At 44.2% G+C, this 27,900-nt stretch overlaps 1 protein-coding gene across 1 annotated transcript in view; it reads right to left on the reverse strand.

Annotated features, from left to right (window-relative positions):
• Positions 1-9,009: 9,009 nt before the first annotated feature.
• Positions 9,010-27,900, reverse strand: part of DNAJB6 (DnaJ (Hsp40) homolog, subfamily B, member 6) — a 49,650-nt gene continuing 30,759 nt past the window's right edge. Inside the window, exons 8-9 of the mRNA XM_009082877.1 lie at positions 17,268-17,474; positions 9,010-9,092 (exon numbers count right to left, since the gene is read on the reverse strand). Coding sequence (XP_009081125.1) covers positions 9,010-9,092; positions 17,268-17,474 — 290 coding nt within the window. The remainder of the gene's footprint in view (positions 9,093-17,267; positions 17,475-27,900) is intronic.

Genomic DNA, 27,900 nt, shown 5'->3' on the forward strand with positions numbered 1-27,900 from the left:
GGAAGCAAAGGGCTGAAAGTCTCACCAGACCAGTGGCAGAGGGGGACTGAGACCCATTGGTCCCCACCATTTCCATCATCCATATTCCATAGACATGATTTCATACCCAGGGCTCCTGCAATGTCCTGTGTGCTTCTGAGTGATCTCCAGCAACACTGCCAGCAGGGATGGAAATCAAAAGCCTACCTTGAAAACTTTTGCCTGTGTCCAAACATCTGGTCTCACCAGACCAGTGGCAGAGGGGGACTGAGACCCATTGGTCCCCACCATTTCCATCATCCATATTCCATAGACATGATTTCATACCCAGGGCTCCTGCAATGTCCTGTGTGCTTCTGAGTGATCTCCAGCAACACTGCCAGCAGGGATGGAAATCAAAAGCCTACCTTGAAAACTTTTGCCTGTGTCCAAACATCTGTCACTCTTTGGATTAAGCCAAGAAGAGGGACAGTCTCTAACCTCCTGACTTTCCAAACTGTGCCTCCAGATTCTTAGCTCTCAGCAGCAATGGGCAATGGCATCACCACCTGCCTCTAGTCAATGCCAGCAGAAGGTAGTCCTAAAACAAAGGCCTTCTCTCAAACTTTCCCCTCTGCCAAGAGAGACAGGCTCCCCACAGCATACTTCTAGAAAAACTGGCTGCTCGTGGCTTAGATGGGTGGACTCTTTGATGGGTGAAAAACTGGCTGGATGCCTGGTCCAAGAGAGCTGTGGTTAATGGAGCTAAATCCAATTGCTGGCCGGTCACTAGTGGTGTTCCCCAGGGCTCAGTATTGAGGTTTGTCTTATTTAACATCTTTACTGATGATCTGGACATGGGTATTGAGTGCATCCTCAGTAAATTTGTAGAGGACTCTAAGTTGGGTGGGAGTGTGGATCTGCCTGGCTGGATGCCTGGTCCAAGAGAGCTGTGGTTAATGGAGCTAAATCCAATTGCTGGCCGGTCACTAGTGGTGTTCCCCAGGGCTCAGTATTGAGGTTTGTCTTATTTAACATCTTTACTGATGATCTGGACATGGGTATTGAGTGCATCCTCAGTAAATTTGTAGAGGACTCTAAGTTGGGTGGGAGTGTGGATCTGCCTGAGGGTAGGAAAGGAAAAGGTGGCCAAGAAGGCCAATGGCACCTTGGCCTGTATCAAGAATCATGTGGCCAGCAGGACCAGGGAAGTGATCATCCTCCTGTACTCAGCATTGGTGAGGCCACACCTTGAGTACTGTGTTCAGTTCAGCCCTCACTTTGAAAAGGACTTTGAGACACTGGAATAAGTCCTGAGAAGGGCAACGAGGCTCATAAAAGGTCTCTTATACATGTTGTATAAGAAAAGACTGAGGGAGTTGGATTTGTTTTGCCTTGAAAAAAGGAGGCTCTGGGGTAGCTTCATCACTCGCGATGACTACCTGAAAGGGGTGTTAGAGAGGTGGGGGATGGTCTCTTCTGCCATGCCTCACTGAGAGGACTAGAGGGAATGGTCGTAAGCTGAGACAGGGGAGAGTCAGAGTAGATGTTAGGAAACATTTTTTCACTGTTAGTGTGGTCAGGCACTGGAATAGGTTGCTCAAGGAGGTCGTGGATTCACCATATCCCAAAGTGTTTAAGAGGCATCTAGATCTGGCACTAGAGGATATGGTTTTGGATTTAAAGGTTACAGCAGAGTGGCAGGTTAATGGTTGGACTCGATGATCTTAGAGGTCTTCTCCAACCTCGATGATTCTATGATTCTATGATCACTGGAGTTTCTGAGCAAAGCTAACCCCTGCTAACAAGAGACTGATGACTCTTCTGGGTGGAAAATAGATTCTGAAGCAGCTCATTGTGAGCAACTTAAACAAAACATTGCTAAACCACAGAGCTAAACCTATCTGCTAACTAGCCTAGGAAAAACTTAGTAATCTCTGCATGAACCAACGGTTGTTTCATAATTGGGCTGGTAGGAACACCTATAGCTCTCTAGCTTTCTCAGCTGACACATCACAATAAAACATGATATGAGGTGACTCATTACCATCGTGTTCTATCACATCCATCTCATAATGCAACCTCAGACTTGCATTACACAAAAAAAAAAGAGGCTCAGGTGCACCCAAAAAAAACCTCCCTGCACACCACTGTGGGGTTGTCTGCTGAGGCAGAGCCACAGCAGACAGGGGTTACCTGTCACCCAAGCCTGTCTGCACTCAGGGCAAAACCTATTGGGCAAAATTGTATTTAAAGTGGAGCTGGATCTGAACCAGAACTGCAGAGCCAGACACACTCTGAGCCTTGACAGGTTGTGGCACAACCTTTTCTTCTGGGGGGGAGGTTTGGATCAATTGGCTAGTTTTGACTTAATTTGCGCATCACTGTTTGATGCCCTGCACCCTCCCATCTCTCTGGATCCACCCATCACTGATGTTTCCTCATAATTAACTCCCCAGCCATTTAAGAATTCCCAAATGATGTCAATGACCCAAAGACCCAGTAAGTGAACACTTGCACAAAAGATGCTGAGGGGAATAGGGAAACACACAGCCCAGATTGCTACAGATGGGAATTATCTTCTGTATATTGGACAAGAAGGGGTTTAAAGTGGAAATGCTGTTGCACTGCCGTGGGCAGTGCTGCTGAAATTAGGCACATGTGGAGTGGAACTGCTCATGTCTCCCAGTGCTGCCTGCAGGAATGTGTCACACCAGGAGCACAGTGCCCTCCCAAGGTTACTGGGCCCATCTCCATGGTTGGCAGGGATCCTACAGCCAATGCTGGGTTTCTGTGGGAGCAGGCAGACTGGCAATGGCAACACACCCCACAGCCTGGGTGCTGCCAGCTGAGCAGAGGTACAGACAGCTGGTGCTTGGAGGAGCAACAAGTGGCAGCAGGAGCTGTACCTGAGTCAGGAGGTGCACGTCCTGTCTGCTGCCAAGGAATGCCCTGTGATGCAATTTCAGCTGAGGGAGTGGGAGGGTGTGTGGGACCATGCTCTGGAGATACCATCACTGCCATGAGCTCATGTGTTCACACTTCAGAGTCCCTGAGAGCCTGGTGAGACTGAGGGCATTGGAGCCAGGTCTCAGGCTTTGGTCTGCTCTTCCTGTGTCCTGGGCTGTGCGTGGCCTCATTCTCTTTCTGTCAGTGGGGTTGTTAGCAAATTGATAATTGCCAGTCACACCTGTCCAGGTGATCTTCACAATTTATGGAGCTGAGTCGCTGTTTTTTCCAACTGAGCTTTCCCAACTTGAGAGGGTGATCAAAGTTAGAAAGAGCTTTTTCTGCGAGGAATGGTTTGATGTGCTGAACCTTTTAATACATAAAAAAAGCTAACCAAAGGCTGGCATGAGTTAAATATGTAAAATCATGAGTGCCACAGAAAAGGTGAGTGAGGATGTGATGTGCAATGTCTTCCAGTGTCAGGATGGAGGAGGGGAGGAAACCAATGGAAGCTGTAGGGCAGGGTTTTACAAGTACAGGGGCTATCTCATTACCCAGTGGAGTCACATGAAGAATGCCTTGTCATAGGACAGTGGGTATCGAGCAGCTTTCTAGGTTAACAAGTCAATGGACAAAAAAATACTGGGCAACAGAGAGACCATTTCTGGATCCAGGAGCCTGTGATCCCAAGTGCCACAGTCTGGAATACACTTTGGTGAGGTGTAACATGCTTAGGCTGTTCTTATGCACTCTCCTAGGCATCTACCATTAGTCACTATCAAAGATAGGACACTGGCTCAGGCAGCTGACAAATCATTTTCATGGGCACAAAGCATGACTCAAGCAATGGAAAGGCTCCAGTGCCAGTACCTCCTCACCTCGAATCCCAAAGCAGTAAAACCCACATTGTCACAACACTACCAGTATGGCAGGCTGCAGCTTGTGTCTGCTGCCAGGATCAAGTCACTCACCTTTGGTGAATGTCCCTTCCAGGTGCCGTGGGAAGCGTCTGCTTAGGGCTCCTCAGCCTCCTTAGAGCTCCTTCCCTTCCTCTTCTCTGAGAACACAATCTATTAAAGAGGCTTACTAAAAAAGGGCAAACTATCTCTTAGTCTCACATAGCAATATGCAACCAGTATCGCTCAGCTTAACAAATTAAACCATCCAAAAATGTCACACATTTGGACTCATAAAAAATCAGGCAGAAACATGTATTTCGTATGTTTTACCCTATTAGATTTAAGAGGTGTATATGCATACTGGCTTTGGCATGAGCTACCATTTTGCCATGCTGGCTTTCATCTTAGAAACCTTGAAGTAAGTTTTGGTTTTAAAGTTAAAAGAAATTTTCCCAACTGCAACTCTCTAATATTGAAATAATGTAAAAATAACACCTGCCATGTAAGACTTTACTGGCAGCCTAAAGAACAAACAAACTGCTCTGCATCGACCAAAGGATGAGTGCTTCCCAAACAATGGAAACAATGGAAAAAATTATGTATGCTGTTTCAATAGAAAAGTGCATGTGCATGCCAAAGGAAACAGACATTGCAGAGATGCAATTAGACATCCAGCCAGCTGAGTGAGGTCCTGTTCCCTCCTTGAAGACATCCTAGAAAATCTGTGATCACTTCCACGCAGATACAAAGATGTTTCCCTGGAATCAAAGCGTTCAGACTCAATGAGCACACATGTTTTGATCTTCCTCTCACACTCCTTGCTTTTGGGGCTGGTTTTGCAGCAACAGCATGAGACCTTCAGGAAGAGGCAGGAGGAAAGTCTGGGATACTTGACACTGTAGTTCAAGATGTTCCAAATGACACGATCAGTCTCTGCTTGTCGTGATGAGAGCTGCAAAGTAACCTACCCCATGCTTGGAAATGTCATCTCACATCAGCTCAGCCACTTTGGAAGTGCTTCTCCCACTGTCAATAGTTAACAGCTGGCTGCTAAGAGGGCACGAACAAGCTACTTAACTTGACACTTCCCAATACCCCACCTAATCCTTTCTGACTAGAAAAGCTCGTGGAAAGACAAAGTGTGCTGACACAAGGCAGGTAGATCAATCATAGTTCCAAATATGAACATTTGTTGAGAGCTGCATTTGGCTGTAAGTGCCCTCTTTTAATTCTCATCAGTGGAGAGGAAAATTGCCTTGCCTAGAGTTTTCAGTGCAACAGGTAGCAATGAGCAAAGTTTTGCAAATAGTGATGGTAAAGTCTCTTAAAACCAGATTCCAACTTGCTTGTTGGGACAAAGAGAATTAAATATACCTGATCATGGGCCATTGTACCATCTTCCCCACCCCCATCAATATGTGAGTTACAAGGCTCCCCAGGCAAGGTAACATGAGAGAGCACTAAAATATGAGCTCAGTTTGCACATAAAGGAGCAGGACTTCACAAAAGGAAGATAACCAAGGTCTGAAATGCAGGAAGGACTAACTTGTGCATCCTGGGAATACACATTCCAGTGCAACTATCGCACAAAACAAAGGGGAAAACATGGAAATTAATAGATTTCTGTATAGGCAGAACAAAACAATAGCATTTGATATAGTAACAGGCTAATCCTACCACTTGATAGGCACCAGTTTGGTGGCACATGGCTAGGAACATTCCTGAAGAACAAGTGGGTGCGAGTCACACATTTCAGATGTGGTTGGGAAAACAGGCAGCTCAGTGCTTCCCTGATGATTAGTGCACATTTTCTGGATATTTGACTCTTCAAAAGAAGCATCTTTACAGTGTGTTGTTCCAACAAATACATACAAAGGGTTATGAGATGGTTCTGAAATTTGGGGGAAAAGCAAGTCTCTGTACTGGCAGCCAAGCTGACAGAGGAGAACAGAGCTTTGTGTTACCTCTAGGAATAGGATGTACAGATCTGCAAGCTGCCCACAAAAGTGGCACCAGCACAGACTCGGCAAAAACTTGAAAAATACTGTTTTATCATTTTGACACCTACACACTCTGAGGTCATTTATTTCAGGTCAAAGTCTTGCCAAACCTTAGCTGAAAGAGCATACTGTGCACATCTCTAAAGGGTGTGGGAAAACAACTGAATTTAAACCATTTTCATAGTGGCAGCTTCCATATGAGGAGCAGGAACATGTATTTGTCAGCATTTTGTTTGTTTGCAGTTGTGTTCCCTCTATCTTAAGGTAAAATTGTTGGTTTTCCAGTGTATCCTTTTAATTATGCTGTTACTGAATTGTTCTCTACCCTAGTAACTTAATTTTATCACGGGATGCATTTTGGGTCTTTGAGCCCAGGTACCTGGTCCATTTTGCAATACATTTTATAAGTCACATCAGGTCTGTATTTAAACTAGCTCTGCTCTGATTCTGTTCTCAGCTCTTCCACAGAAGTGTTGTGGGATGGGCAGGAATCTTTACCCAACTTTCACAATACATTTATTCACAGCCATTCTTGGGTCTGCATCATCTGTTATCAGCTGTGGTGTCTCACACCCACCTGCATTTTTTCCTACCCCAACACATATTTAAGTAACCCCATCATCATGCAGCCTTCACCGTGGGCAGATGGATGCATTGGGAGGCAAGACCTCACACTTGTCCCTGCACAGCACCACGTCCAGGCTGTGCTGTAAGCAGCACAGCCATGCAGTTCAGCAGTTATCCTTCAGCTAAAATCCATAAAGAATTAGGCTGAGAAGGAAGGAATTAGGTTCAACAGCCATGGGCCCACATCTCTTTAATTTCTGGGCAAGCTTGGGCAACTTCTAGGTAGTTTATAGGAAGGATTATTTCCGTGGTTTCCTCCTCTGAGCACTGTTTCCCAGGAGTTTCTCCCAGAGGAAGGCACTGGGTGTAGGAGGCCACCTGCAAGCATGCCAGCACCCTTCCAGTGGGATAAGGATGCCCTTGTTGAGACAGGCTCCCTAACTAATTTAGAGCCTACCTGCAGGTCTCCTAATTAACGCTCTCTCCGCCTCCTTCAAGCCTAACACAGGGATTAAGTAAGAAGATATTTATGTACCAAATCCCAGCCTGCTCTAACTCTTCAAGGCACATTCCTGATCTGGAGCCACTCTGTCCTGTGACGTGAGGCTGCTCACAGCACAGGGACAGCCCCGGGGAGACCAGCCCTCCACTGGTGTCGCCGCTCCCTTCCTTCACCTCTCCTGCTTTTCCAAAGTATACGCCATGTTCCCAACAAATAAGGAGCAGTGACAGCTTAAAACTGGCATATGTATGGGGGCACTTCTCCCAGAGTATGGAAAACAACCTAAATGGATGCAGTTTAGTGTTGTGTATTTATCCAGGATGAATATTCCTTGCACTGCCTTAAGTATAGGCTCCTTATAGTGATGTTTCCAGCCAGAAAGAACTCTCATTTTCCAGTATCAGCCATTTGACACAGGGACTGTATTGACTTGCTCATGGATTTAGCAAAAGGAATTATCTGGAACACTTGTGGGCATTTTGTGAATGTGAACTCTTCCCCTTATGCTTAGAGCCTAAACTTCAATGGAAATGAAACATGGACAACTGATGCCAGCTGCAGTGTACAGTACAGTGCAAGAGGACAAAGTATAAGGGCAGATTTTCTTTATTTTTAAATATTAGTAACACTGCACAAAAAAATAAAAAGTGGTACTTAAGTGACAGAAAACTGGTACTCAGTCTTATCTGATATTAACCATAATTTACATACCCTAACAGAGTTGATGTATGGTTATATGTTTGCAGAGGGTTACATTGGGTAATTGAAGCTGAACCGTTCAGATACCAGAGTCACCAGAATTTGTTAAATCAAACCATGCTAGAATGCAGACTTGACTTTTCTGTTTAGCTTCTCTCTTACACCATTATGTGCACTCCTACATCTTTTAAACATTAGGATGAGTGAGTTTCTCCGGGAACTGTGGACTTTCAATATTGCCAGGTTTAAGGCTGTTACATCGATAACGTATTGGCAAGAGGAAGACACAAGAAACAAAACAAAACCATAAGCTGCTAACTCCTACCTGGAGGTTAAAAAGAAGAGACAACATACTGACAAGAAACATGCAGGTAAATGCTTAAGGCAACAGAAGGGCTCTGTACACACTAAAAGGTTAAGAGAAGCAATGTGTCATGCACATGAGACGAGTATGGGAAGCAAGGAAGTCATCTTGCCAGAAAATATGTATTTCTTTTAAATCTAAGACATCTTTTCAAGCTAAAAAAAAAAAGAAATTAGTCCTGCAATTAAACCGATGCAAAATGCTATCGTACATAAAGGTCTAAGTTCTTTGCAGAAACAACTTGATAAAATCTTACGCGGATGCTGAAAAAATGTTATCTAAAACCTACTCAGCAGAAACAAAGAGCAGTTTTAAAGTAGCACTTGGATCATTTGTCTCTAGGTTCTGAAAATAACCTCTTAAAATAAGGAATGATTTCACTAAATGATTCATCAGGAGTCAACTATGCCTAAGAAAATCAGTAGGAGTACTTACAGGACACCATCGTTACACTACGTTTCTTAAAATCAGAAGATATAACTTCATGATACAATTTAAAATGAAGGAACTTTTTAATAGCAGGGACAAACCTCTGCTGCCCAGCTTGGGGAAAAAAAAATAAACCAAACCCAGAAAAACCCCACTATATAAAAGCCACTTATTAAGCTTGCATAAATTACCCTATAAGAGCTCACGTCTCAGTCCCATTCCCAAAGACATGAGTGAACAGGACTCTTCTTTCAACAGGCCTGATGTTGATGCCAGTGACCAAACAAACAGGCATTTGCACAACCCTTTATATCCTACAAGACAAATAACAAAGACTAGACTAGAGTCATTTTAGTCCCAGGGAAGGAAGAGGTAAGAAATTCTGTAACGCTTTCAATCTTCAAACGTAACACACTTCTAACCACAACCAGCCCCGTTCGAATTCCCTAGCCTGACTGGCAAGAAAGCCACTCCGTGAAACTAAAAGGAATAACATAGTGCAATTTTAGTACAGTTTTAAACAAGAGTCACTTCCTTGCTAGCAGTGTGAACAATCAAAAAATAGACACAAAAGAGGTGTGCTCAAAAGTAACATGAAGTTGTCATTATTGTAAAGGTATTGGCATAGCAGAGAAGTCCATTTTAGTAACTCGCTTTGGTTGACTTCTTCTTCTTCTGTTCCTCTCTCTGCTTCTGCTTCCTCCTCTTGCTGCCTTCTTTGTATCCTGAGGAAACATGGCTTGTAAAACACTTTTCACAGCATTCATGGACTTTTCCCTATAGCAAAAGCACATGTTCTCTGAATGGTTTAAGGAATATTAAAGAAAAGGTCTGGCTTGCTAACTTACTGGGGTTTCTTTAAATTACCACTGCCACTATATCCCCCATTCTACTATATCCCTTACATAGGATAGAAAGTAAACACTACTAATCTTTGAAGTTTTGAAAAGATCTGGAGAACTTTCAAAATACTTCAAAGCCATTCAGGAAAAGCTTCAAAATTAGAGCACATGCAAAACCAGAATAATTTTCAAAACGGAAGCAATAAATAAGACTTAGACAGCAGGAGCTATTTAAGTACTGGCGTTTCCTGCTCAGAGTAGTCAGAGTTACCACGATATTTGCATTTCCATTTTAAGACTAGGGAATGCCAAGAATCCTGAGTAAATAAGAAGGTGCTTGGTGTTTACCAATATATATTTTATATGCTGGTCATCAGCCTGCTCATGCTTAACTATGCACCACAGTCTATATTCTACTGCAGCTCCAATGGTGCATGAAAACATCAAGTTCAAGCAAAAATTATTTGCTACAGGTTCAGTAGGCACAAGCTTCCAGCCAAGTGATCATCATTCCAATGGTTTATTCCCCCCTGTGTGAAAAACAGTTTTTGTTCTGCATCACACCTTTTCCTCCAAACTTGCAGTAAAATCCAACTTGCTGGCAGACTTGCACGGGCAGTGAACTGTGTGAACCACTACATCTACCCAGGTGCACTAATAAATCTAAACTGAAAGCCAGTAAACATCTCCCTCAGACAATCATTCTGTGATGCTTTGAGATAGCTGGAGGGATCTTTTAGCTCAGTGGTGCTCTGCCACTGGGAATCAGCTCAGCCCAGTGATCAGGGCCAGCAGGGAGTGGAGGAGCCCCTGCAAACCAGCTGAGAGGCAGGGCTGGGAGTGAGGAATGGCCCTGGAAAGGCACAGCTCTGCCTGTTGGGAAAACTTTTTCTTTCCTCTGTTCTGTCAGCAGAGATGGCCCCGAGGAAGCCATGCCAACAGTCTACCTGGTTCTCCATCAATTTAGCACCAACGGCAAAATTCAGGTGGGAAAAGGAAGTGGTGGAAGGTCAGAGAAGTACAAAGCCACACTGTGGCTGCAGTTTACTCCTCATCAGAGCTCCTCCCAAGCACAATTAGAGATGTGCCCATGGCAGATCTGCAACTCTTCAGTTTAAGACTTGGGGAAAACCACAACGTAAGTCTTTGGGTTAAAACCATTTGAGACATTATCAAAAGCTTGTGCGTTACAGGAAATACACTCCCTTGTAGCAAAGGAAAGCTGTTCTAGGTTATCACTCGAGCTCCTACGCTGTATCAACAGCATGACTTCATCTTTTGCAATCCTCTGAGTCAAGAGGCAGGATATTCATTTAGAAATTCTGCCATGAGCAATCAGCCTGCCCAAAGTTAGAGTGGAAACCAGTTTCCTTGTTTAAGGAAGAGAAAAACTGGCAGTGCTTTGCAGAATTGCAGATGATGCTGGGGCTCCCCTGCACCCTGCCACACCCCCCCAGCTCCAGTCCTGTCCCTGGGGATACTGTGTGAATGTCTCCTTACTAAGAACTCCATCCAGGAAGTTTCCTTCCATGTCAGCTCCTCAGTCACCTATACACTGCCAAAAATAGGATCCCTTGGCATTCAGTTCAATGAGTAAGACACACATCCCAGAAGGGCTCAAGCATCTCTCTGCTTTCCCACAGAGGTAAATGGAGGCAGAAGAGACATGCTGATTCCTGAGAATCAGTCATCCAGAGGGTGTTATTCAAAGGATTCTTCCCTTTACTGAAGGGAAAAACAGCCTCATATCAACTGATCAGAACTAGCTCATGTAATAACTCTGAAACAATAACACAGATATTTGGGAAAGGATCATTAAACCCTAACAGGTTATTAGCTTCATCATTTTTTCGTTTTTCATTCTCAAAACGCTGTCAGTGTTTCTAAAAGGCTTTCACATCCAGGCATGACTGCATTTGATGCTGCACACAATCCTTTTTTTTCTTTTTTGCAACAGTCCATTTTCTTCAAATGTTTGAGATTTTTAAAGCAATTCTAGAAATTCTGCCTTAAAAAATACTGTGAGTCAATGTAAATTATGACTTGAGGTGAATGCCACATAATTCATTGTCTTATAAACAAAACAACTCAAATGTTAAAATATTGTGATATGAAGATATTTAGGCATTTGACGACATGGTCTCCTACCAGCCTCCGGAATGATAAGGGTGAAAAGTGGAAATCTTTCAAGTGTTATCACTGACACACAGGAACAGATTGGCCAAAGTAGGAGATAACGCACAAATACAGAGTATTCCTCAAGAGAAAACTGCCAGATCTTTTCTGGTTTGAGCCTGCTGTGATAAATAATTTCACTCTCGACCATTTCCTTTTCTACCCCCACCTAAGAAGAAAGGATAGGTCAAACTTTGCCAGTCTGTTAGCTCCAGTGATGCTATGCTGGGTGATAACAGCCAAAAACCTGATCCAAACAAGTGAAGCAGCTCCTAACATAAATAAGAACTGCACACTAAAGATGTAATCCTTTAGTGTGTATTTCACTCAAATACTTCAACCAGCACTAATTAACAGCTGCCTTGGTTACAAGATGAGCCCCAAAGTCATGAGAGAACAAAACCTGAATTAGCAGTAGCCCCATGACTATTTGAGCACTTTGCAGTGAGCCTGTGTCCTGGTGAGTCGCCAGCATCACCAAGTGTCCATAGAAATTTCCCATAGTGACAGCCAGGCTCAACTAGCTTCAGCCAAACAGTGCTGGCCTTGGAGAAGGGCTTTGCAAATCTCCACTAGCAGCTCTAGTTAACTATCTAAACTCTAGAAATGCATCACTGGGTGGAGGGAGAACAGGTTGCCAAGAGCTTCCCCAAGCTGTGATGTTTGGAAAAAGCAGATTCACTCAAATGCAGATAGATATCACCATAACTTGGTATTTCTTGCTTTTTTCAGCTGCAAGGAGCAGAGATAGAAGAAGCAAGAATCCACACCATTTGGAATTACACCTGGTTTACCATCTGGATAATTCTTGTCTAAAACAAACAGCGTCGGCTAACCCAATCTTTCCATTTCATCCCCTTCTCTTCTATTCCCAGAAGTACCATAAGGAGCACAGAAGCTATTCCAGCTTTCATAAAGCTGCTGAAGGCTGAAAACTTCCAACAATGCTTAGGTGCAACCCTCAACCACTCAACAAGGACCAAAACAAATTGGGAAGCCTGTCTGCTGTGTCCCAGATTGACATTCCTTCTGGCTTTCTACTTCCCTATCATCTGCACCTCCCAAAGTCACAGGTTTGTTCAGTCACTATGAAACTCATCACATTCCTGGGTGGCAACTGCAAGGGAGGTGTGCACATCGGGCGGTCGATTCAAAGGCACAAGTGTCCTGGGGAAAACACTCCTACCTAACACATTTCTGGTATCCTACTTCTTCCTGCCCTGCCTGACATCTGCCTGCTCTACCAGGATGCAGAGAGCAGCCATGGGTCTGCTCCACCTTCCTTCTGCCAGCCCGGGAGAGCAGAGGAGGCAGCAGAAGGAAAGACGGTGTTCGGTCACAGCCGATGATCAGCACACAGCACTGCTGCTCCTTGACCCACATCAGTCAGGAATAAAGGCCACGACCTCATTTCTACAGAAGATCTCCTGCAAAGTTGAAGACTTTGGAGGAGCCTCCTTCCACTTTCAGTCTCTGTAGCATTGAGGCTGGGGGTGGGAGGGATTCACATTTTCTGCCCAAGCGCAGAGAAAATGCTTTACAAGATCTACTTTTTGCTAAGATCGCTGCCAGTCTTTTGTCCTTCTGCAAACCATGGAAGAAGTCATGGCCCCAAGAGACAGACAGAGCTTTGACAGGGCAGTGAGGCACGGACAAAGCTGGATTCTGTAGTGTTCTGTCTGATTTTCTGCTCTTAGAAATGTCTCTCTACCCAAAACAAGAAATTGCTATTTCAAAGGCAGCTAGCTTACTGAGTTGCAGCCACTGTCTGTTATTTTAGACTGACCACACTCACATATGCTATTATAAAAATTCACCCCGGATGACAGCTTCAGTATAATTTCATGCATGTGACTCAATTTGCAATTACAGCTTTACACTCCACTTTCACATCCTCTCCTTTCAGCCTAAGCCACTGCCCAGCACACACCACAACCTGACCTACTAATTCCCTCACCACATCCACAGCTCCTGCCCATGCCATGGAGCATCTCAGTGAGGGGTGTCCTGCTTTACATAAAGACCTGAGGTGACAAAACGTCCCACCCTGTCTTGGTATGCCACTCCACTATTTAATTATCTGCACTGTTAAATCCAAGGGGTGAGTTCTCAGTTTCACTGGCCAACCCAGTGATGTAATCCCAACTTTGATGTTTTAGGGGACTGAAAAGCTTTAGCACCTTGCAGGGGCCTTCCTTCAGGTTTGCTCATCATGCTGTTTTCATTACCAATTCTGCCTAGAATTGCCACAAGAGCATATCAAGCCAGACACAACCTGCTTGCCTGCTGTTAATTAAAGTAACACTATTACAGAATAAAGTCCCAAGGTTTTGCTTGCAAGGCTATGCAAACCCTTCCATGGGCATAGCCCTTCTCTGGGAAGCAAGTGCATAACGGGATGATTTTGTACCAGCAGCCAAAACATCACACGTGAAGGCAGCTCTGGGCTAAGCCAGGAAGAAACCAGGCAGTCTCCAAATTCACCAGCCAACCTTCCCACCCCCTGCCCCAGAGGAGTACAGCTGTTACCCCATCCCACTCACACACAGTTAGAGCCAGGGGATGTGGAGCAGAGGGAGAGGGAACTCCATCTCTGCACCTCCAGCATTCCTCATTTATTAGATTTCTATGGAAAATAGTGGCTTTGCTTTCCTTTCTCTTTCCATTACATGCCCAAAACTAAGTATGTGATGGAGTTATAAAGTAATTAGTTTGGATAACCAAGCATATCACTGTTAACAGTTAGTAAAATGTAATTCAGGAAACTGCATGTTGGTAAAAAGAACAGAGACTGAATTAAAGATGAAATAGAGTACAAATAGCTCAACTTCTCAGCAGAGGAATCCATGCCAGGAAAGGATCAAGATTAGTTAAGCTAGTTCTTTTGAAGTGGTTTCCTCTTCACAGATGCCAGTAGATGAAAATGCAGCAAAAATGAATAATTAATGCTGTAAGTTGCAGGTTAATGCAAGCTATTTCATTCAAAAGGAAGAGCAAACCTTGCAATATTATCTTCCAAATAATACTTCACATTATGGGCTTTTCAGTATTTTAACAGTTAAACATTTCAACCATTCTTTCTGGATAAAGGTCAAAACTCTCAAATCCAGAGCAGTAGTTTTTTAGGGGTAGTTACCACTACCTCTGCCACTAACAGCTGCCACCCCCAGGTCTCTGCTGGCATTAATACTACTTTGACACAGCTCCGACCCCACCAGTCAGCCACACATCACACTATCAGGGAACACATCACTTGGAGTATCTGAATTCTTATTTTCAAAATTCCATGTTTGGAGCTAGAGAACTGTTTGAAATGTGCATCTTCAGAGCACAAGAGGTGAAGTTTTATTCTAAAAGGCCATTAAGAAACCAGGAACAGTTTCCAGAGCAACTTCCACTAAAATACGAAGTGTCCGTGTTAGATGGAGGATCAAATTAAACTCTGATTTTTTTACTAAATACCCACTGTGATGACTGGCAATCCTGACTAAGAAGAGGATTCATCTCACCTCTTGATATTGGTTGCCAGCCTACATGAGTAGTCCAGCCTTTCTTCTTGGGCACCAGAGAGATGCCACTTCTAGAGGGAATCTCACCACATAGTCAAGATGAAACTTATCCCCTTCTCCTTCATTTAAATTTCCTACAGACTTAGAAATCAAAACTCAAACACTCCCACTCTTAAGAGCTGGGAAAAGAAAACCATTTCATCACTGCAGCTAAATCATTCATGACTTGAGAGTTTGCTTGACATGCTCCAGCTGGGACAACATCTAAAACTGCTGCACGATCTCACTGCCAAGGGCCCCACATCAATGGTAGCAAAATGGTCTGATTCAAGGTGGAACAGCACCTGGTTTGAGGCCATTGAACTGAACTGTTTTCCACTGGATTGAGAGGGCTTTGGGCCACAGCAGAAAAAGATGCTATTCTTTCCCAAGGCCAGCCCGTGTAAGCACGGCAGCTATTGCAGTGACCAATGAGAAGCCAAGCAGGAGCAAGTAAGTGGTCTCTGTAATTAGAGCTGTGCTGGTGAAGTCTGCTCACTGAGCAAGGCAGTCAAGCAGAGGTGAACACCCATGAAGGAGAACGGCGTTACTGGCCAGGGCTCGTGCACAGACTTCCCAGGGAGGGATTAAGACACTCACGTAGGTTTTTATGACTGACTCGACCAGTCCTTCAGCAGCCCTGTCCATCAGAGGAACAGTAGGCAAAATATTTAAAGCAACAGTAAAATCTTAATCTTACTGCAATCAAGTTTTCACCCTGAGTCTATTATGGCAACTCACAATCTACTGGTAGAAGAGAGGATTTTGTGATTGCACTAAAACCTTTGGAAATTAAATTTAATTGCAAACTTGTGCGTCTTGGAGCATAAATAAATTCACAGCAAAAAACCCTAAGCAATCTTACAAATTGCTCCAAAAATTGCACGGTGAGTATCAAACAGCTGCTCTTCAGAAACCATTGCAAAGCATTGTTATGATTGCAGAGATCCTCACATCTCTAAAGGCAGAGCCAAGGTGTCATTTTGCCAGCTACAGACACAGGAGACCAAACCTCTAACCCTTGGACATCAGCCAAGAGGTTGCATTCATTCCTCTCTAAATGGTTTTTTTGTTTAATTAAAAGATTCGACTTGGCCATCCTTAAAGACACAAAACTTCCAGCAACTCATCAGCAAGACATTTATCTGAATGTTTCTATTTTTTCAGCTTGTCACCCTACACAGTATGTTTAGGTCTTCCATCCAGAAGACAGTGCTAGATTTAAGGGCTCCTAGATGCAGTAGAAGTCAATACAGCACTGGGAGTACATGAGTGCCTGTTTTGGGGTACACTGCATATTTTTCCTGCACTGTGTTTACCCAGAGAAACTTCATGTGCTCACACTTCCCAGCACTTCACCTAATTCCACACTACTGAGAAGGGCTCTTGGTTTGGGCATCCAAGTAGAAAGACATCTTCATGCATCAGAAAAACCTGTCCTGGCAGTCCTGGATGACCTTTGACCACAGGTTCCAATTAAATCAAGTAGTTATGAGGGCTTTGTTGTCCGAGGTAGCCTCTAGACTACATTGCCAAAACATTACAGACTGGAATTATATCAAAGGACTAATTACTTGCAAAAATAACCCAGACAATTGCCACATTTCTACATTTGCCTGAACAGTCTCAGTCTTCTCTATTAGGCCTTAGGTGCCTAAAATTGCAGCTTACAGAAATAGCATCAAGTTGCTGAACTTCTCCTTGGACAAGAAAGCCAAGAACGTTGTAAATAAATGAAGGTGCAAAGTATTGTGATAAGTTAACATCTAAAAGGCCTTCACTTTTAACAACAAAGAGCAGAGGCACTTCAGCAGCACAACTATATTTGCCCTGGATCCTTGAATATCCCAGGGCATTAGTGAATCTAGGCTAAATGGAAGAGCAGAGCTAAGGTAGGATGAAGGCACACAAGCTGCTCTTTATTATCTACCAGGGAGCTAACTCTAAGTCACCACACAGCAACAAATTCTTGCTTGGCTTTTTGGTTTTGGCTTTTGACTAGCTGATGGATCCTTCTCTGCACCTTTCTCATCAACATGCTTTTCTGGCTTTTGTCTAGCTGATGGATCCTTCTCTGCACCTTTCTCATCAACATGCTTTTCTGGCTTTTGTCTAGCTGATGGATCCTTCTCTGCACCTTTCTCATCAACATGCTTTTCTGGCTTTTGTCTAGCTGATGGATCCTTCTCTGCACCTTTCTCATCAACATGCTTTTCTGGCTTTTGTCTAGCTGATGGATCCTTCTCTGCACGTTTCTCATCAACATGCTTTTTTGGCTGTTGTCTAGCTGATGGATCCTTCTCTGCACATTTCTCATCAACATGCTTGTGCACACCTGATAAATAAAAAGGGGCCTCGAAGCTGCTTGTGACCCGGCTTCTATCTTGTTCTTCCACCTCATCACTATTATAGTGACAGGCATAGCGAGGGGAGCTGGCAGGTTTGTGAGGCTTCAGCAGGCGAGCGTGGGACTGCTGGAAAGGCAGCGCGTGTTGTCCTCTCCGTCTGCACTCCTCGGCGTAGGCTTCTTCATCTGCCTCCCCTGAAAAAAGCAAAAAGTGCAAGAAAAGTGAGCTGCATCCAAAATGTTTAAGTTTAGCCTGAAAAATAAACCTCAGAAATGGGCTGGTCACAAAACTAGTCTCCCACAGGTAGCCCTGTGTATCTGCTGATTGGGGAGTGTCTGGAGGAGAAAGCTCCATTAGTAGCCTCTCACTACACTGAAGCCACCCAAAAACATCCACTAGTTATGACAGCTCAGGGGCCACTGTTCCCTTTTTCCCTAAAAGGCAGAGTGAGGAAGCTGAGCACATGGCCCTGGACAGTAGTTCTGTCCTCTGCAGAGCATGTCATCACATCCAACCTCACCTGGACTGTCTGCCTAGGACAGGTTGGCCCTGCCCAAGGAAAAGCTAAAGGGAAAGGAGGGGTAAATATCCAGCTGGCTACAGAGGTGGCAGGAGAAAAAATAAAGCCAACATTGGTTCAGAGGGACTGGATGTTGGGCATCCACAGCTGGAAGGATGGTGGAGACGTGTGAAGGACAACATGAAGATGAGAAATCATGTTTGAAGCTGTGAGAGGTAAACACAGACCAGGGGCAAGGCAGGAACACACAGAGCAAAGGCTGATGAACACAATGGAAATAAAAACCCAATGTTTTCCAAACTTGATATGAAAGATGAGGTACTCCAGTCATACTCATGCTGTTTTGCAGATGACACTTTCTTTTACTGCAGAAACTAACAGTACCAGTGCTGCAAAGTAGAGAAATCAGCCACCAAAACACAAAAGACTCAGCAAAACCACACATTGAAAAGCAAACAGTAAGATACCAAAAAGCCAATAAAAGACACTCAACAGGGAAAATAAAGGGAAGGGAAAGGGGAAAAGAAAAAAAAAAGGAAGGAGAGAAAAGAGCGAGAACAAAGGTGTGTACCACATTTGTCTCTTGAAGGCTTTTTAAAGTTTCATTAATTCAATTACTTAAGTACTTTTAATAGAGATGATGAAATATGGCATCATTTTATTTGCATTAAAAGTGGTGTGTCACATTCTGGAAGTTTTTCCCGGGATGTGCCCAGCATCAGCTGCTTAGGGAGGGGTGTGTGCCCTCAGCTAATGCGTATGCTCTTAGTTCATGGCTTGAAAATGCTTTGAAGATGGAAAAAGCATGTTGTAATCCACACGGGGCAGAGCAGGAATACCCACTTTGTGTGCACCACACCACCGACAGTTTCAAACACTGCTGCATTGTCTTTACCTTGTAATCGTACACAGGGAGATGCTTCTGAGGGCATGAGGAAAAGGAGGCAAGGTATGTTTAAAAAGTTGTTTGACAGTGCAGTGTGGCACCTGAGGCTTCCTCCCTGGTGATTAAATGTCCATCCCCACCTCAATGCTTTTTTACCCTGCAATCTCCCACGCTTCCAAAGGCACAACCAAAACGCAAGTGATGATAAGACAAGGATTTCTGCATTTAGACACCACCTGCCTACACCATGCCAGTGTAAAACCCTGGGTCTATGGTTCTCCTTGCAGTAGGAGAGGAATGGAAGGACAGGATTTTTCCCCTTGAGTGGGGCACAGCACTTCAACTACGAGAGGCAGAGGGCAAGGAAAAGCTCAGAAAACGCCAGATTCAGAACTGCCATCATTTCCCATGAAAGGCTGCAGGATTTTACACACTATACAGACAGCACTGAAGCATGTATCAGGCTGATGACACCAGGCCTATGAAGATGAAGCCCATAACATGCCAAGAGTAAGGAAAAAAAGCATAGGAAACCCATGTACATCAATTGCACATACAAAAACCAGTCAAGAGAGTTCACTTCCTAACAAATTACAGTGCACTTGAAATAGGAGAGTCCTTCCCTCCCATGGAAATACAAACTGCATGGATTTCTTTTAGATGTGCAAAGTCTTGTTTGATGTATGTTTAAAATTTATACTGGCAAACAGATGCAGGAATGGGAAATGTGCTGAGGCCACTCTTGAAGTTCTGTGTGTGTGTACATCACAGAGACACCTTAATCAGACACACCAACACAACTCCTCAGTATTAGCTTCAGGGAACCAGCATGCCTTTGGAATCATAGGATATTTCAGTTGGAAGGAACCTTTAAAGCTCATCTAATCCAGCCCTTGCAATAAGTAGGGATATCTTCAACCAGAAGAAGTTGCTCAGAGACCCATCCAACCTGACCATGAATGTTCCCATGGATGAGGCATCTACCAGCTCCCTGGGTAACCTGTGCTAGTGTTTCACCACCCTCACTGTAAAAAATTTCTACCTTGTATCTCAATTGACCCTCCTTCAGTTTAAAATCATTACCCCTTGTCCTATCACTACAGGCCCTACTACAAGGTCTGTCTCCATCTTTCTTATAAGCCCCTTTTAGTATTGAAAGGATTCAATCTATCTGGATCACCCAACAGAGTCATTCAGTTTTCCATCTCCCCAATACAAAGACGAGTTTTAGTTCAACAAATAGACCCCCAAAAAGTGTTCAAATTTTTTCCCCTTTATGAGCTGCTGGAGAGCAGGATGGCACCACAGATTAGTTAAATGGTGTAACATCATGTCAGCTGCAATTCAGATAGTGAATCAACTCCAGTGCTATGCATGCCATGAGCCGTCAGCCCTTGCTCTGATCATCTACCTTTAGCACAGCTGGCACAGCAAAACTAAAATGTGGCTTGCATCAACTATTCTCCCTTGTTCTGCATATTTAAACATTTGAAACATTCAAGCCAGACTGAATAAAGGTAGCATTGCAAATAGGAAACTTGAAAAGAATTTACTCTGGGAGAGGCCAGCCACACATTGCATCACCACCAAAAAGTGCTTAAACATTGCTAGAGCTTTGTCAGCACTGATGTTTGTCCTAGAAATGGCTTTTAGGAAGACAGCTGGTGTGGAGGGGAGGGTTCAGAGCTGAGTTCAGAGCTGGAATATCCACGTGAGAAGCATCTTTCAGGGGTGCCCAGGCTTTAAACAGCCCTTAGTTCCCCCCTCAGCTCCTTCTTGCTGCCTCCTGTGCTTCCAAGCCAGCACACCCACGTGAGAGCCTGGGCAGCCACGCCGTGACCCCGAGCAAGGGACTGACCTGGGTTAAAAATAACACTCTTTTTGCAAACTTATTTTTAACCCAGCTCAGTGCCTGGAGATCATGGTGCAGCCAGCCCAGCTGGGGCAGGGAAGGGGGCAATTATCAGGAGCAGCTGGAATCACCATCCAGGTTTACAGTGTTAAGCAAAAGGTCTTATTCTACTTCAGCAAATAATAATTAAAAACCTTGGGGTTATTTCCCTTGCAAAAAGCAGCCTGGAGAAGTTACATTTCTAAGGGTTAATTTTGAAAATGAAGGATTCAGCATCACCGGTCACATTTCAAAACAGTCATTAAAGTTTGGTTATCTGGTGCACCAGGTTCTCCCAGATGAACAGCAGCTTCTGGGGGAAAAGAAATCGAAGATGAGTGTGGCATCCTAAAAAGCTGCAGTAGGACTAAAAGTTGCTTTCTGCTCCAAGTGAGAAGGGCTGGAAAATAATTTCTCATAGCAAAGCGGCGCAGTGAGAGGGGAAAATAGGGAACCTTGGAGCTGCAGTGAACCAGTAGATGGCAATATTGCCTGTCGCGAGGGATGTCGTTATCAGAACTGTGCTGCCAAACTGGGTTCAGGCGATAACACAGCGATTTTACCAGTCTAACCCAAACTGGGTGTCATTCTTGGACGAGGTGGGCGATTTGGGGCTCTGACAGCCACGCCAAGGGGTCTGTGGGTGTTCCTGGGAAATGGAGATAACACACAGGAATAAACACACCAAGGCAGAGATATTCCAGGTGAGGTGGCCCAGGTAAGTCACTGAGCACTTGACACAAAACTCGCCCTGCCCAGGTTAGCGTTATTATTTTGTGTCACATGGAAGCAACATCCGTCTGTGTTCTGGAATTGAACTGAAATCCTACCAGGAATCAGCAATAATTAATGTCAAGACAGTAATAACAGGAACATGCTGACCAAGCTGGGTAAACATCCTGAGGATATCAAACCATAGATTTGCATTTACCATGTCCCTTCCCAGGCTGTGGTTCCCGGCAGCCCCACGTGCTTCGCGTGCTCATCACACACCTAACCTGAGAAATACATATATAGTACCAGGGGTTTTCCCAGGATTATGAAAGAAAAAGCAAGTGCACCGGTTTGCTCAGTTCAAGGGAAGTCTTCCTGGAGGCCACAAACACCACAGCCTGTCCCGTAACCGGCGTCGGAAGATGCATCTGGTGAGGGATGTCCCTTATCTAGTGACACAGCAGCTCTGAGCTCAACTCCAGCCACTCGAGGAAAGGTGGCTTGCAAGAAACTTGCTCTATTCACATCTTTCAGGAACGATGGCCAGCAAAGTGGCTAATACTTCAAGACTCGCAAGAAACTTGCTCTATTCATATCTTTCGGGAACGATGCCCAGCAAAGTGGCTAATACTTCAAGACTCTGAAATTAAGAGGCAGTGGGAGCTCAGAGCAGGGCACTGTATTGCTGCTTCCAGAGAAGGCTCAGCTGGAAGTCTGAGGTTAGTCTGGGCTGCTCCTGATGTGGATTGACAATCCAAAGAGGGTAGAAGATAAATGAAAGCTTTGCTTGACTTTTTCCCCCCCTCCTATTACAAGGGCTAGGAATTTACCCAGTGCCCACAGAGGGCACTGGAGTTTCTGATGACTCAACTACATCTGCTGCTGCTGTGGAGAGCTCAACTGCCAGGGAAGGAGCAACCAAAAGTGAAAGAAAAAAAATCCCCATTTAAGTACGTTTATCTGAAGTCAAGAGCGTAGATCATTACAACATGCTGATAAAGATTTTTCTACTGATAAACTTTTCCACTGTCACAGCACCTCTGGTAATAATATTTACCTCCGTGGAAGCTACTAGGGCCAGGGCTCTTCTGAGTAAAGTCCAACATTTGCTGGGAAATCTCATGCTTTACAGGAACCTGTTGGATCTGAGAGTTCATTTAACAGACCTGTCTACAGGCCTGGATGACCCTGGACTCAAAAATCTTGGAGATTAACTGGATCTTTTGTTTCTTCTCTTAAAAGCTTTCTATCTGATGTATTATAGCACAGAGAAAACATCAGAAGACCAAGTAACTCTACTAAAACACAAAAGAAATGGTCTAATTTGGAGAACCACACTTGAAAGTTGTTTTCAGAAAGTTGCCAAATCATTGGTTTCTTTTAATTTCTGTTGGAAACCAGGGATGCTCATTGTAAAACACATTATAAGCCCAAGGTATTTTCCAAAACCACATGTGCACCCCCACACACACACACACACCCCTCCTGAAATTGTAGCAGCATGCTCAGCCAAGAAAATACTCCTTCACCATTACTGGAGGCTATGTTGAGCAAGTTCTTCTGATTAATTGTTCTTAAACTTGTTTCTAAATGCCAGGAAACACTAATACTGTGACGCTCAGCAGCAGGAGTTATCAAACCTTCTTTCAGCCTGTGCTCTCTTGGGTTTGCCAGACTTGACAGAAACCAAAATTTGCATCAAGCCCTCTTTGGAAAATGTCTCTGAGTTTGACAGTGACAGCCTTTAAAAACCTCTCTCTTGCTATTTGATGTGATGCTTGCAAGAAAAAAACAGCCATTTTAAAATCCTCTGATTAAAAAAATGCACATAGTTTTGAAAGCCTGGAATCATTCAGAAACTATCTGGGGAATGCCAGAGCAGCTGCCCCATCTGCACCATTGCTTCTAGGGCAGAGCTTTTGTAAACTGTAAAGGGAGTTTATTTCAACAGTTGATGTTTATCAGCTAAAGCACAGGAAGAAGGACAAGCTTTTGAGTCGGGTCACACAAATCAGTCGTTTGCATCTTTTATTGGCAATCATTTTCCTTCCAGAGTGACTGCATATTCCTCTGTGCTACAGACAGCATGAGGAGATTCAGGGTTTCCTAATGTCTGTCTGAGACATCCTTCCTGTAAAATTCTAGTTAATATTTAGCCAAAGTGGTGCACCCAGAATCCTGTGAAATTCTAGGAAATATTTAGCCAAAGTGGTGCACCCAGAGTGCTCAGCTGGTTAGAAACTGAAGCTGCCAGTGGCTCTCAATCCATGCCCTCTGCAGGAACCTACTGCCATGTCCCACCTCCTCCTGTCCCCATCTCACAGCCTGCACTGGCTCTAACAGCTCAGCTCTGCCAGCACTGCACTCAGACACACATTGTCTCCCTGCCTCAACCCAGAAACTCCTATGGTGTTTATAACTGAGGGACTTGGGCCAGGCATTGCCAGGCCCAGACCAGCACCAGTATCTCCCCTGCCATGGGAGCTGGGCATTTCCTGCAAGAGTGGGAAAAAACTCCAGAATGGCAGGAGACAGCAGGGGAGGTGGTGACAAAGTCCTGGGGAGTGATGGAAAAAACCAAGGGTGTGGGATTTGGGAAAAAGGACAGGGAGCGACGGAGCCTCGCGCAGAGCTATTTCTGTCCCGGGAGAGGCTGCACCATGTCCAGTGTCCGGGAAAGGGCAGGGCTCAGTGCTTGCTGCTCCACACACATAGCAACCCCCTGCCCTTCTGGCTTTTGGAGCTGGCAATAGACTCACTCCTTTTATTTTAGTCCTTATATTCAGCTGCTCCTGTGCCAGCTCACACTGTTCCTGCCCAGCCGTACCCCTGTGGCGCAGAGCCAGAGCAGGGAAAGCCCCACGCTGGGTTTGCTCTCCCTTCCTGCCCCACAGCACCTCCCTCAGAAAGCTCAACCTTTTATTTTTTTAGTCATGTGGATTTTCCCTACCACCCCCATACACACCCAAGCACCCCATTATATCCTACATTCAGTCCAGCATGTACCAACACGAATCCTGCATTCCCAGCACATCACAAGCTACTCAAGACATTTGGGATAATCAAATGACTTTTCAGCACACACTAACTACAGCAGCACTGCAGAGGGGTTCTTTGGAAGGCAATGTGATCATACTGTTCCCTTGAGGGGCTATTGGGGATCAATGGCTATGGGCACTGAGGTCTGCAGCCTGGGGTACAGAGGGGAGATGCTGAGAGAGACTCAACTTACCTCCCTGCTACCAAAATTTACTGATCAGATCATTTAAAGCCCAGTGAATGGTCCTACATGCTATCTGAGGCCAGAGAGAAGGGCAGGCTGAGCACATCCAGGTTTTTGCAGCTATTTTGCTGCTGTTGAAGCACACCAGGGCATCCGTATAGATGACACCAATTGCTCTCATCTGAAAGATCTGGGATGTTGGGAATGCAAATGGCAGGAGGTAACACGAATCCCCACGTTTCCAGCAAGCAGAGAGCTGACCCCATTTGCATGCTGCTGCTCAAAGTGAATTTTATTAATTTTAAAAGACTTTATCACACAGGGGCCTTTTATTAGCTCCTGCATGAATTTTGAAAGGAAGCAAAGAATAAGGAATGAGCTTTGCAGCTTGACATGTATAAATACAAATTAGCAAGATTTCAAGCTCAGAGTTTGAACAAATGAACCTCATTTTTAAACAGCAATTGAGATGACTTAAAAGATGATGCTTTCGACACTTTTCAGGGTCATGTCAGAGGTCTACCAGTTTCCTGCAAGTCACTGCAGTGCTGCTACACCCCCTTAAAAACCTGCACCAGGGGCTCCTACTCTTGGGGCTTCTCTCCCCTACCCATGTCTTACACAACATGTAGCTGAGATGGGGCTCAGACCACTCTAACTGCTTCCATCTCTTACACAGTCCCTCTTCTCCCAGAATTGGTATCACTGACATGAAAATAGTTGATTTGGTTTGATATTTACACGGGCAGATAGTGATTGGACAAGGGGGAATGGCTTCAAACTGAGAGAGTAGGTTTAGATTAAATACTAGCAAGAAATTCTTTACTGTGAGAAGAGTGAGACACTGGCACAGGTTGCCCAGAGAAGCTGTGAGTGTCCCATCCCTGGAAGTGTTCATGGCCAGGCTGGATGGGGCTTGGAGCAACCTGGGCTAGTGGAAGATGTCTCTGCTCACAGCAGGGAGTTTGGAACAAGATGAGCTTTAAGGTCCCTTCTGACCCAAACAATTCTGTGATTCTATCATTCACAGGAGGTTTTTTCATCTCAACTAAGTTTCAGTCTCAGACAGAGGTCCCCATGTGTTTCATTTCTACCATGAGAAAGCCTACAGCTTAAGTTTCACTTTGAAATTGGATTTGAAGTGCAAACCAAAATCCTACTGGGAAAAAAAAAAAAAAAAAAAGAACCAGCGATTATGATGCAACTTCATAGTCACTGCCAGAAGAAAATAAATAAACAAAAAATCCACAGCACATCTACATGCAGCCCCAGACAGGTCCTCTATCTCATACCGAGACACGAGGGAAGTGTCTTCCACCAGTGCTTCCCTTCTCCTTGTGCCCAAGCAGAGCCCCATGGACCTTTGCACCTCTCACACTGGTTCTCCAGAACCTCCCAGTGCCAGATAAAATGACCCCTTTGCTGCCTCCAAAGACAAAACTTTGCTTCTTGTCTTCAGCCCTCGTGGGAGTTACCACCACCAGGTCAAGCAAAATTTGCTTCTAATTAGAAAACTCTTCAGGCAGCAAAAGCAGAGGAAAAGTGCTCTTCGACTTTCACAACAAACAGATCTTTATAACTTCAAACCCAACGAGTTTACCTATCCAGAACATCATCTTCTATTTGCATTGGTATCCCTCACTAAAGAAGCATCTCCAGAACAGTTCTGAGCAAGCCCTAATTTGCAAATTATACAGCTGTGTTACATATTTTTCCACTGATTATCAGCTTTAAAACAGCCTTCAAAACCTTAATGCACAGCAAACCCAGATTACTGTTAAAGAAAAAAAACATACATAAAGAAAAAGCCACGCAGTTAAATTTAAAAAGAAAAGAATCTCATGAGTGACTTCAGAAAAATGTGATGAATGACTTCCCCAGCTGTTTTGTCAACACTTCCATAGTAATTTGGCAAAAGCTCAAAATCACCAAGTTTATATTTTCATCAAATGGCTATTAGTACTGTTGAAATCTCACAGACACGAGACAGTAAAAGCAAACTCCACGTTTTATATTGCACTGTCAGTGCTCAGTTTGCAAACTCTCATCTCTTCAGGTTAATAATTTAAAATATATGCTCCCTTCTACCCTTGAGCCTTAAATATGACACTAAGGTTCTGACACTAAGGGTTTCATGTATTACAAAAAGAAAGAGGAGATACCCACCCTCTCCAATTATACCCCACAACTTGCATTTCATTCCTCATCCATCCATCTGTGCACTGCCAGAACTAGGGCAAGCAAATCCCATCTCCCAGTGCCTGCACACATCCCTGGTTTACAGAGCTGCAGAGATCATCATCTTCTACATGGCCCTGAAAACACATGCTCATAGTGACAGGACATCTCTTCTGCTGCTCAGTAGGTTTCAGAGTGTTTCATGAACCTTCACCACAAAACCCAATCCTGTTTCTGACATCTTCGCAATGACAAGAGCTCTAAGCCATTAGCTCTTGTTCAGTTTGATAATATTGATGTGCTAATGAGAAGTCTGAATTAAAAAACAGTGTTTGAAGTTGATGCTCAGTACTAACTTTAACTACATACTGTATTTAGTTATGAATCTGCACACTGGCCCTACAGGGGCTATAATTCCCAAGCTCTACCACTTTTTGTTGTTTGGCATCTCCAATCCATCAGAAAACTCTTGAAGTTTCCAAACACTCTTCCTTTCCCACCCATAGTCAAGATCTTCATCCTGTGCCTTAAAAGCCACCGTAGTTTAGAAATGCAACTAATTTTTCAAATCGTAGTTTAGAAATACAACTAATTTTTCAAATCCTATCGATAACTGAATGTTTGTAAATGCAAATGTATGCACACATACACATATTTAATCACACAAAATGAAATGGTTGTGTGTTGCTCAAACTGAAGTTCTGACCAAAATAGCCAATAAAGAGAGCACAGAAATTAACATTTTCTCAATTAAAAAAACCCCCCAACAAACACCAAACCAGGAACATGACAACCATCCAACACTAACAATACTTACAATTCTCTTTTGTGCCTGGGAACAGTATCGTCAGTCAGTTTATATGCTCCTCCTGCAGAGATCCAGTGGGAGCAGGGAACATTTTACCAAGAGAGCTTTGTGAGTTTTCAAAACAAAAGGAGAGTTTGAACAGTGACATCAGTACCTGCTTGGTGCACCCAGTATGCCCAGGACAGCCACTCCAGAGCTGCCCATGCCCAGAGCAGTGCTTGCTCCCATTCTCTGTTGCTGCAGTGGCACTATCCCACCTTCATCTCTCCAAACACACCTCTGAGATCCATGGGATGAAGCAGCAAGGATGATAACAACTGTTTCTAACCACAGTCTCTGAGGCCAAAGCAAAAAAGGGAGGACCAGGACTTAAGAGCTACCAGAAAGGCAAAAGAAACTG

Source organism: Acanthisitta chloris, unplaced genomic scaffold (assembly GCF_000695815.1).
Source record: "Acanthisitta chloris isolate BGI_N310 unplaced genomic scaffold, ASM69581v1 scaffold5619, whole genome shotgun sequence".
NCBI lineage: Eukaryota > Metazoa > Chordata > Aves > Passeriformes > Acanthisittidae > Acanthisitta > Acanthisitta chloris.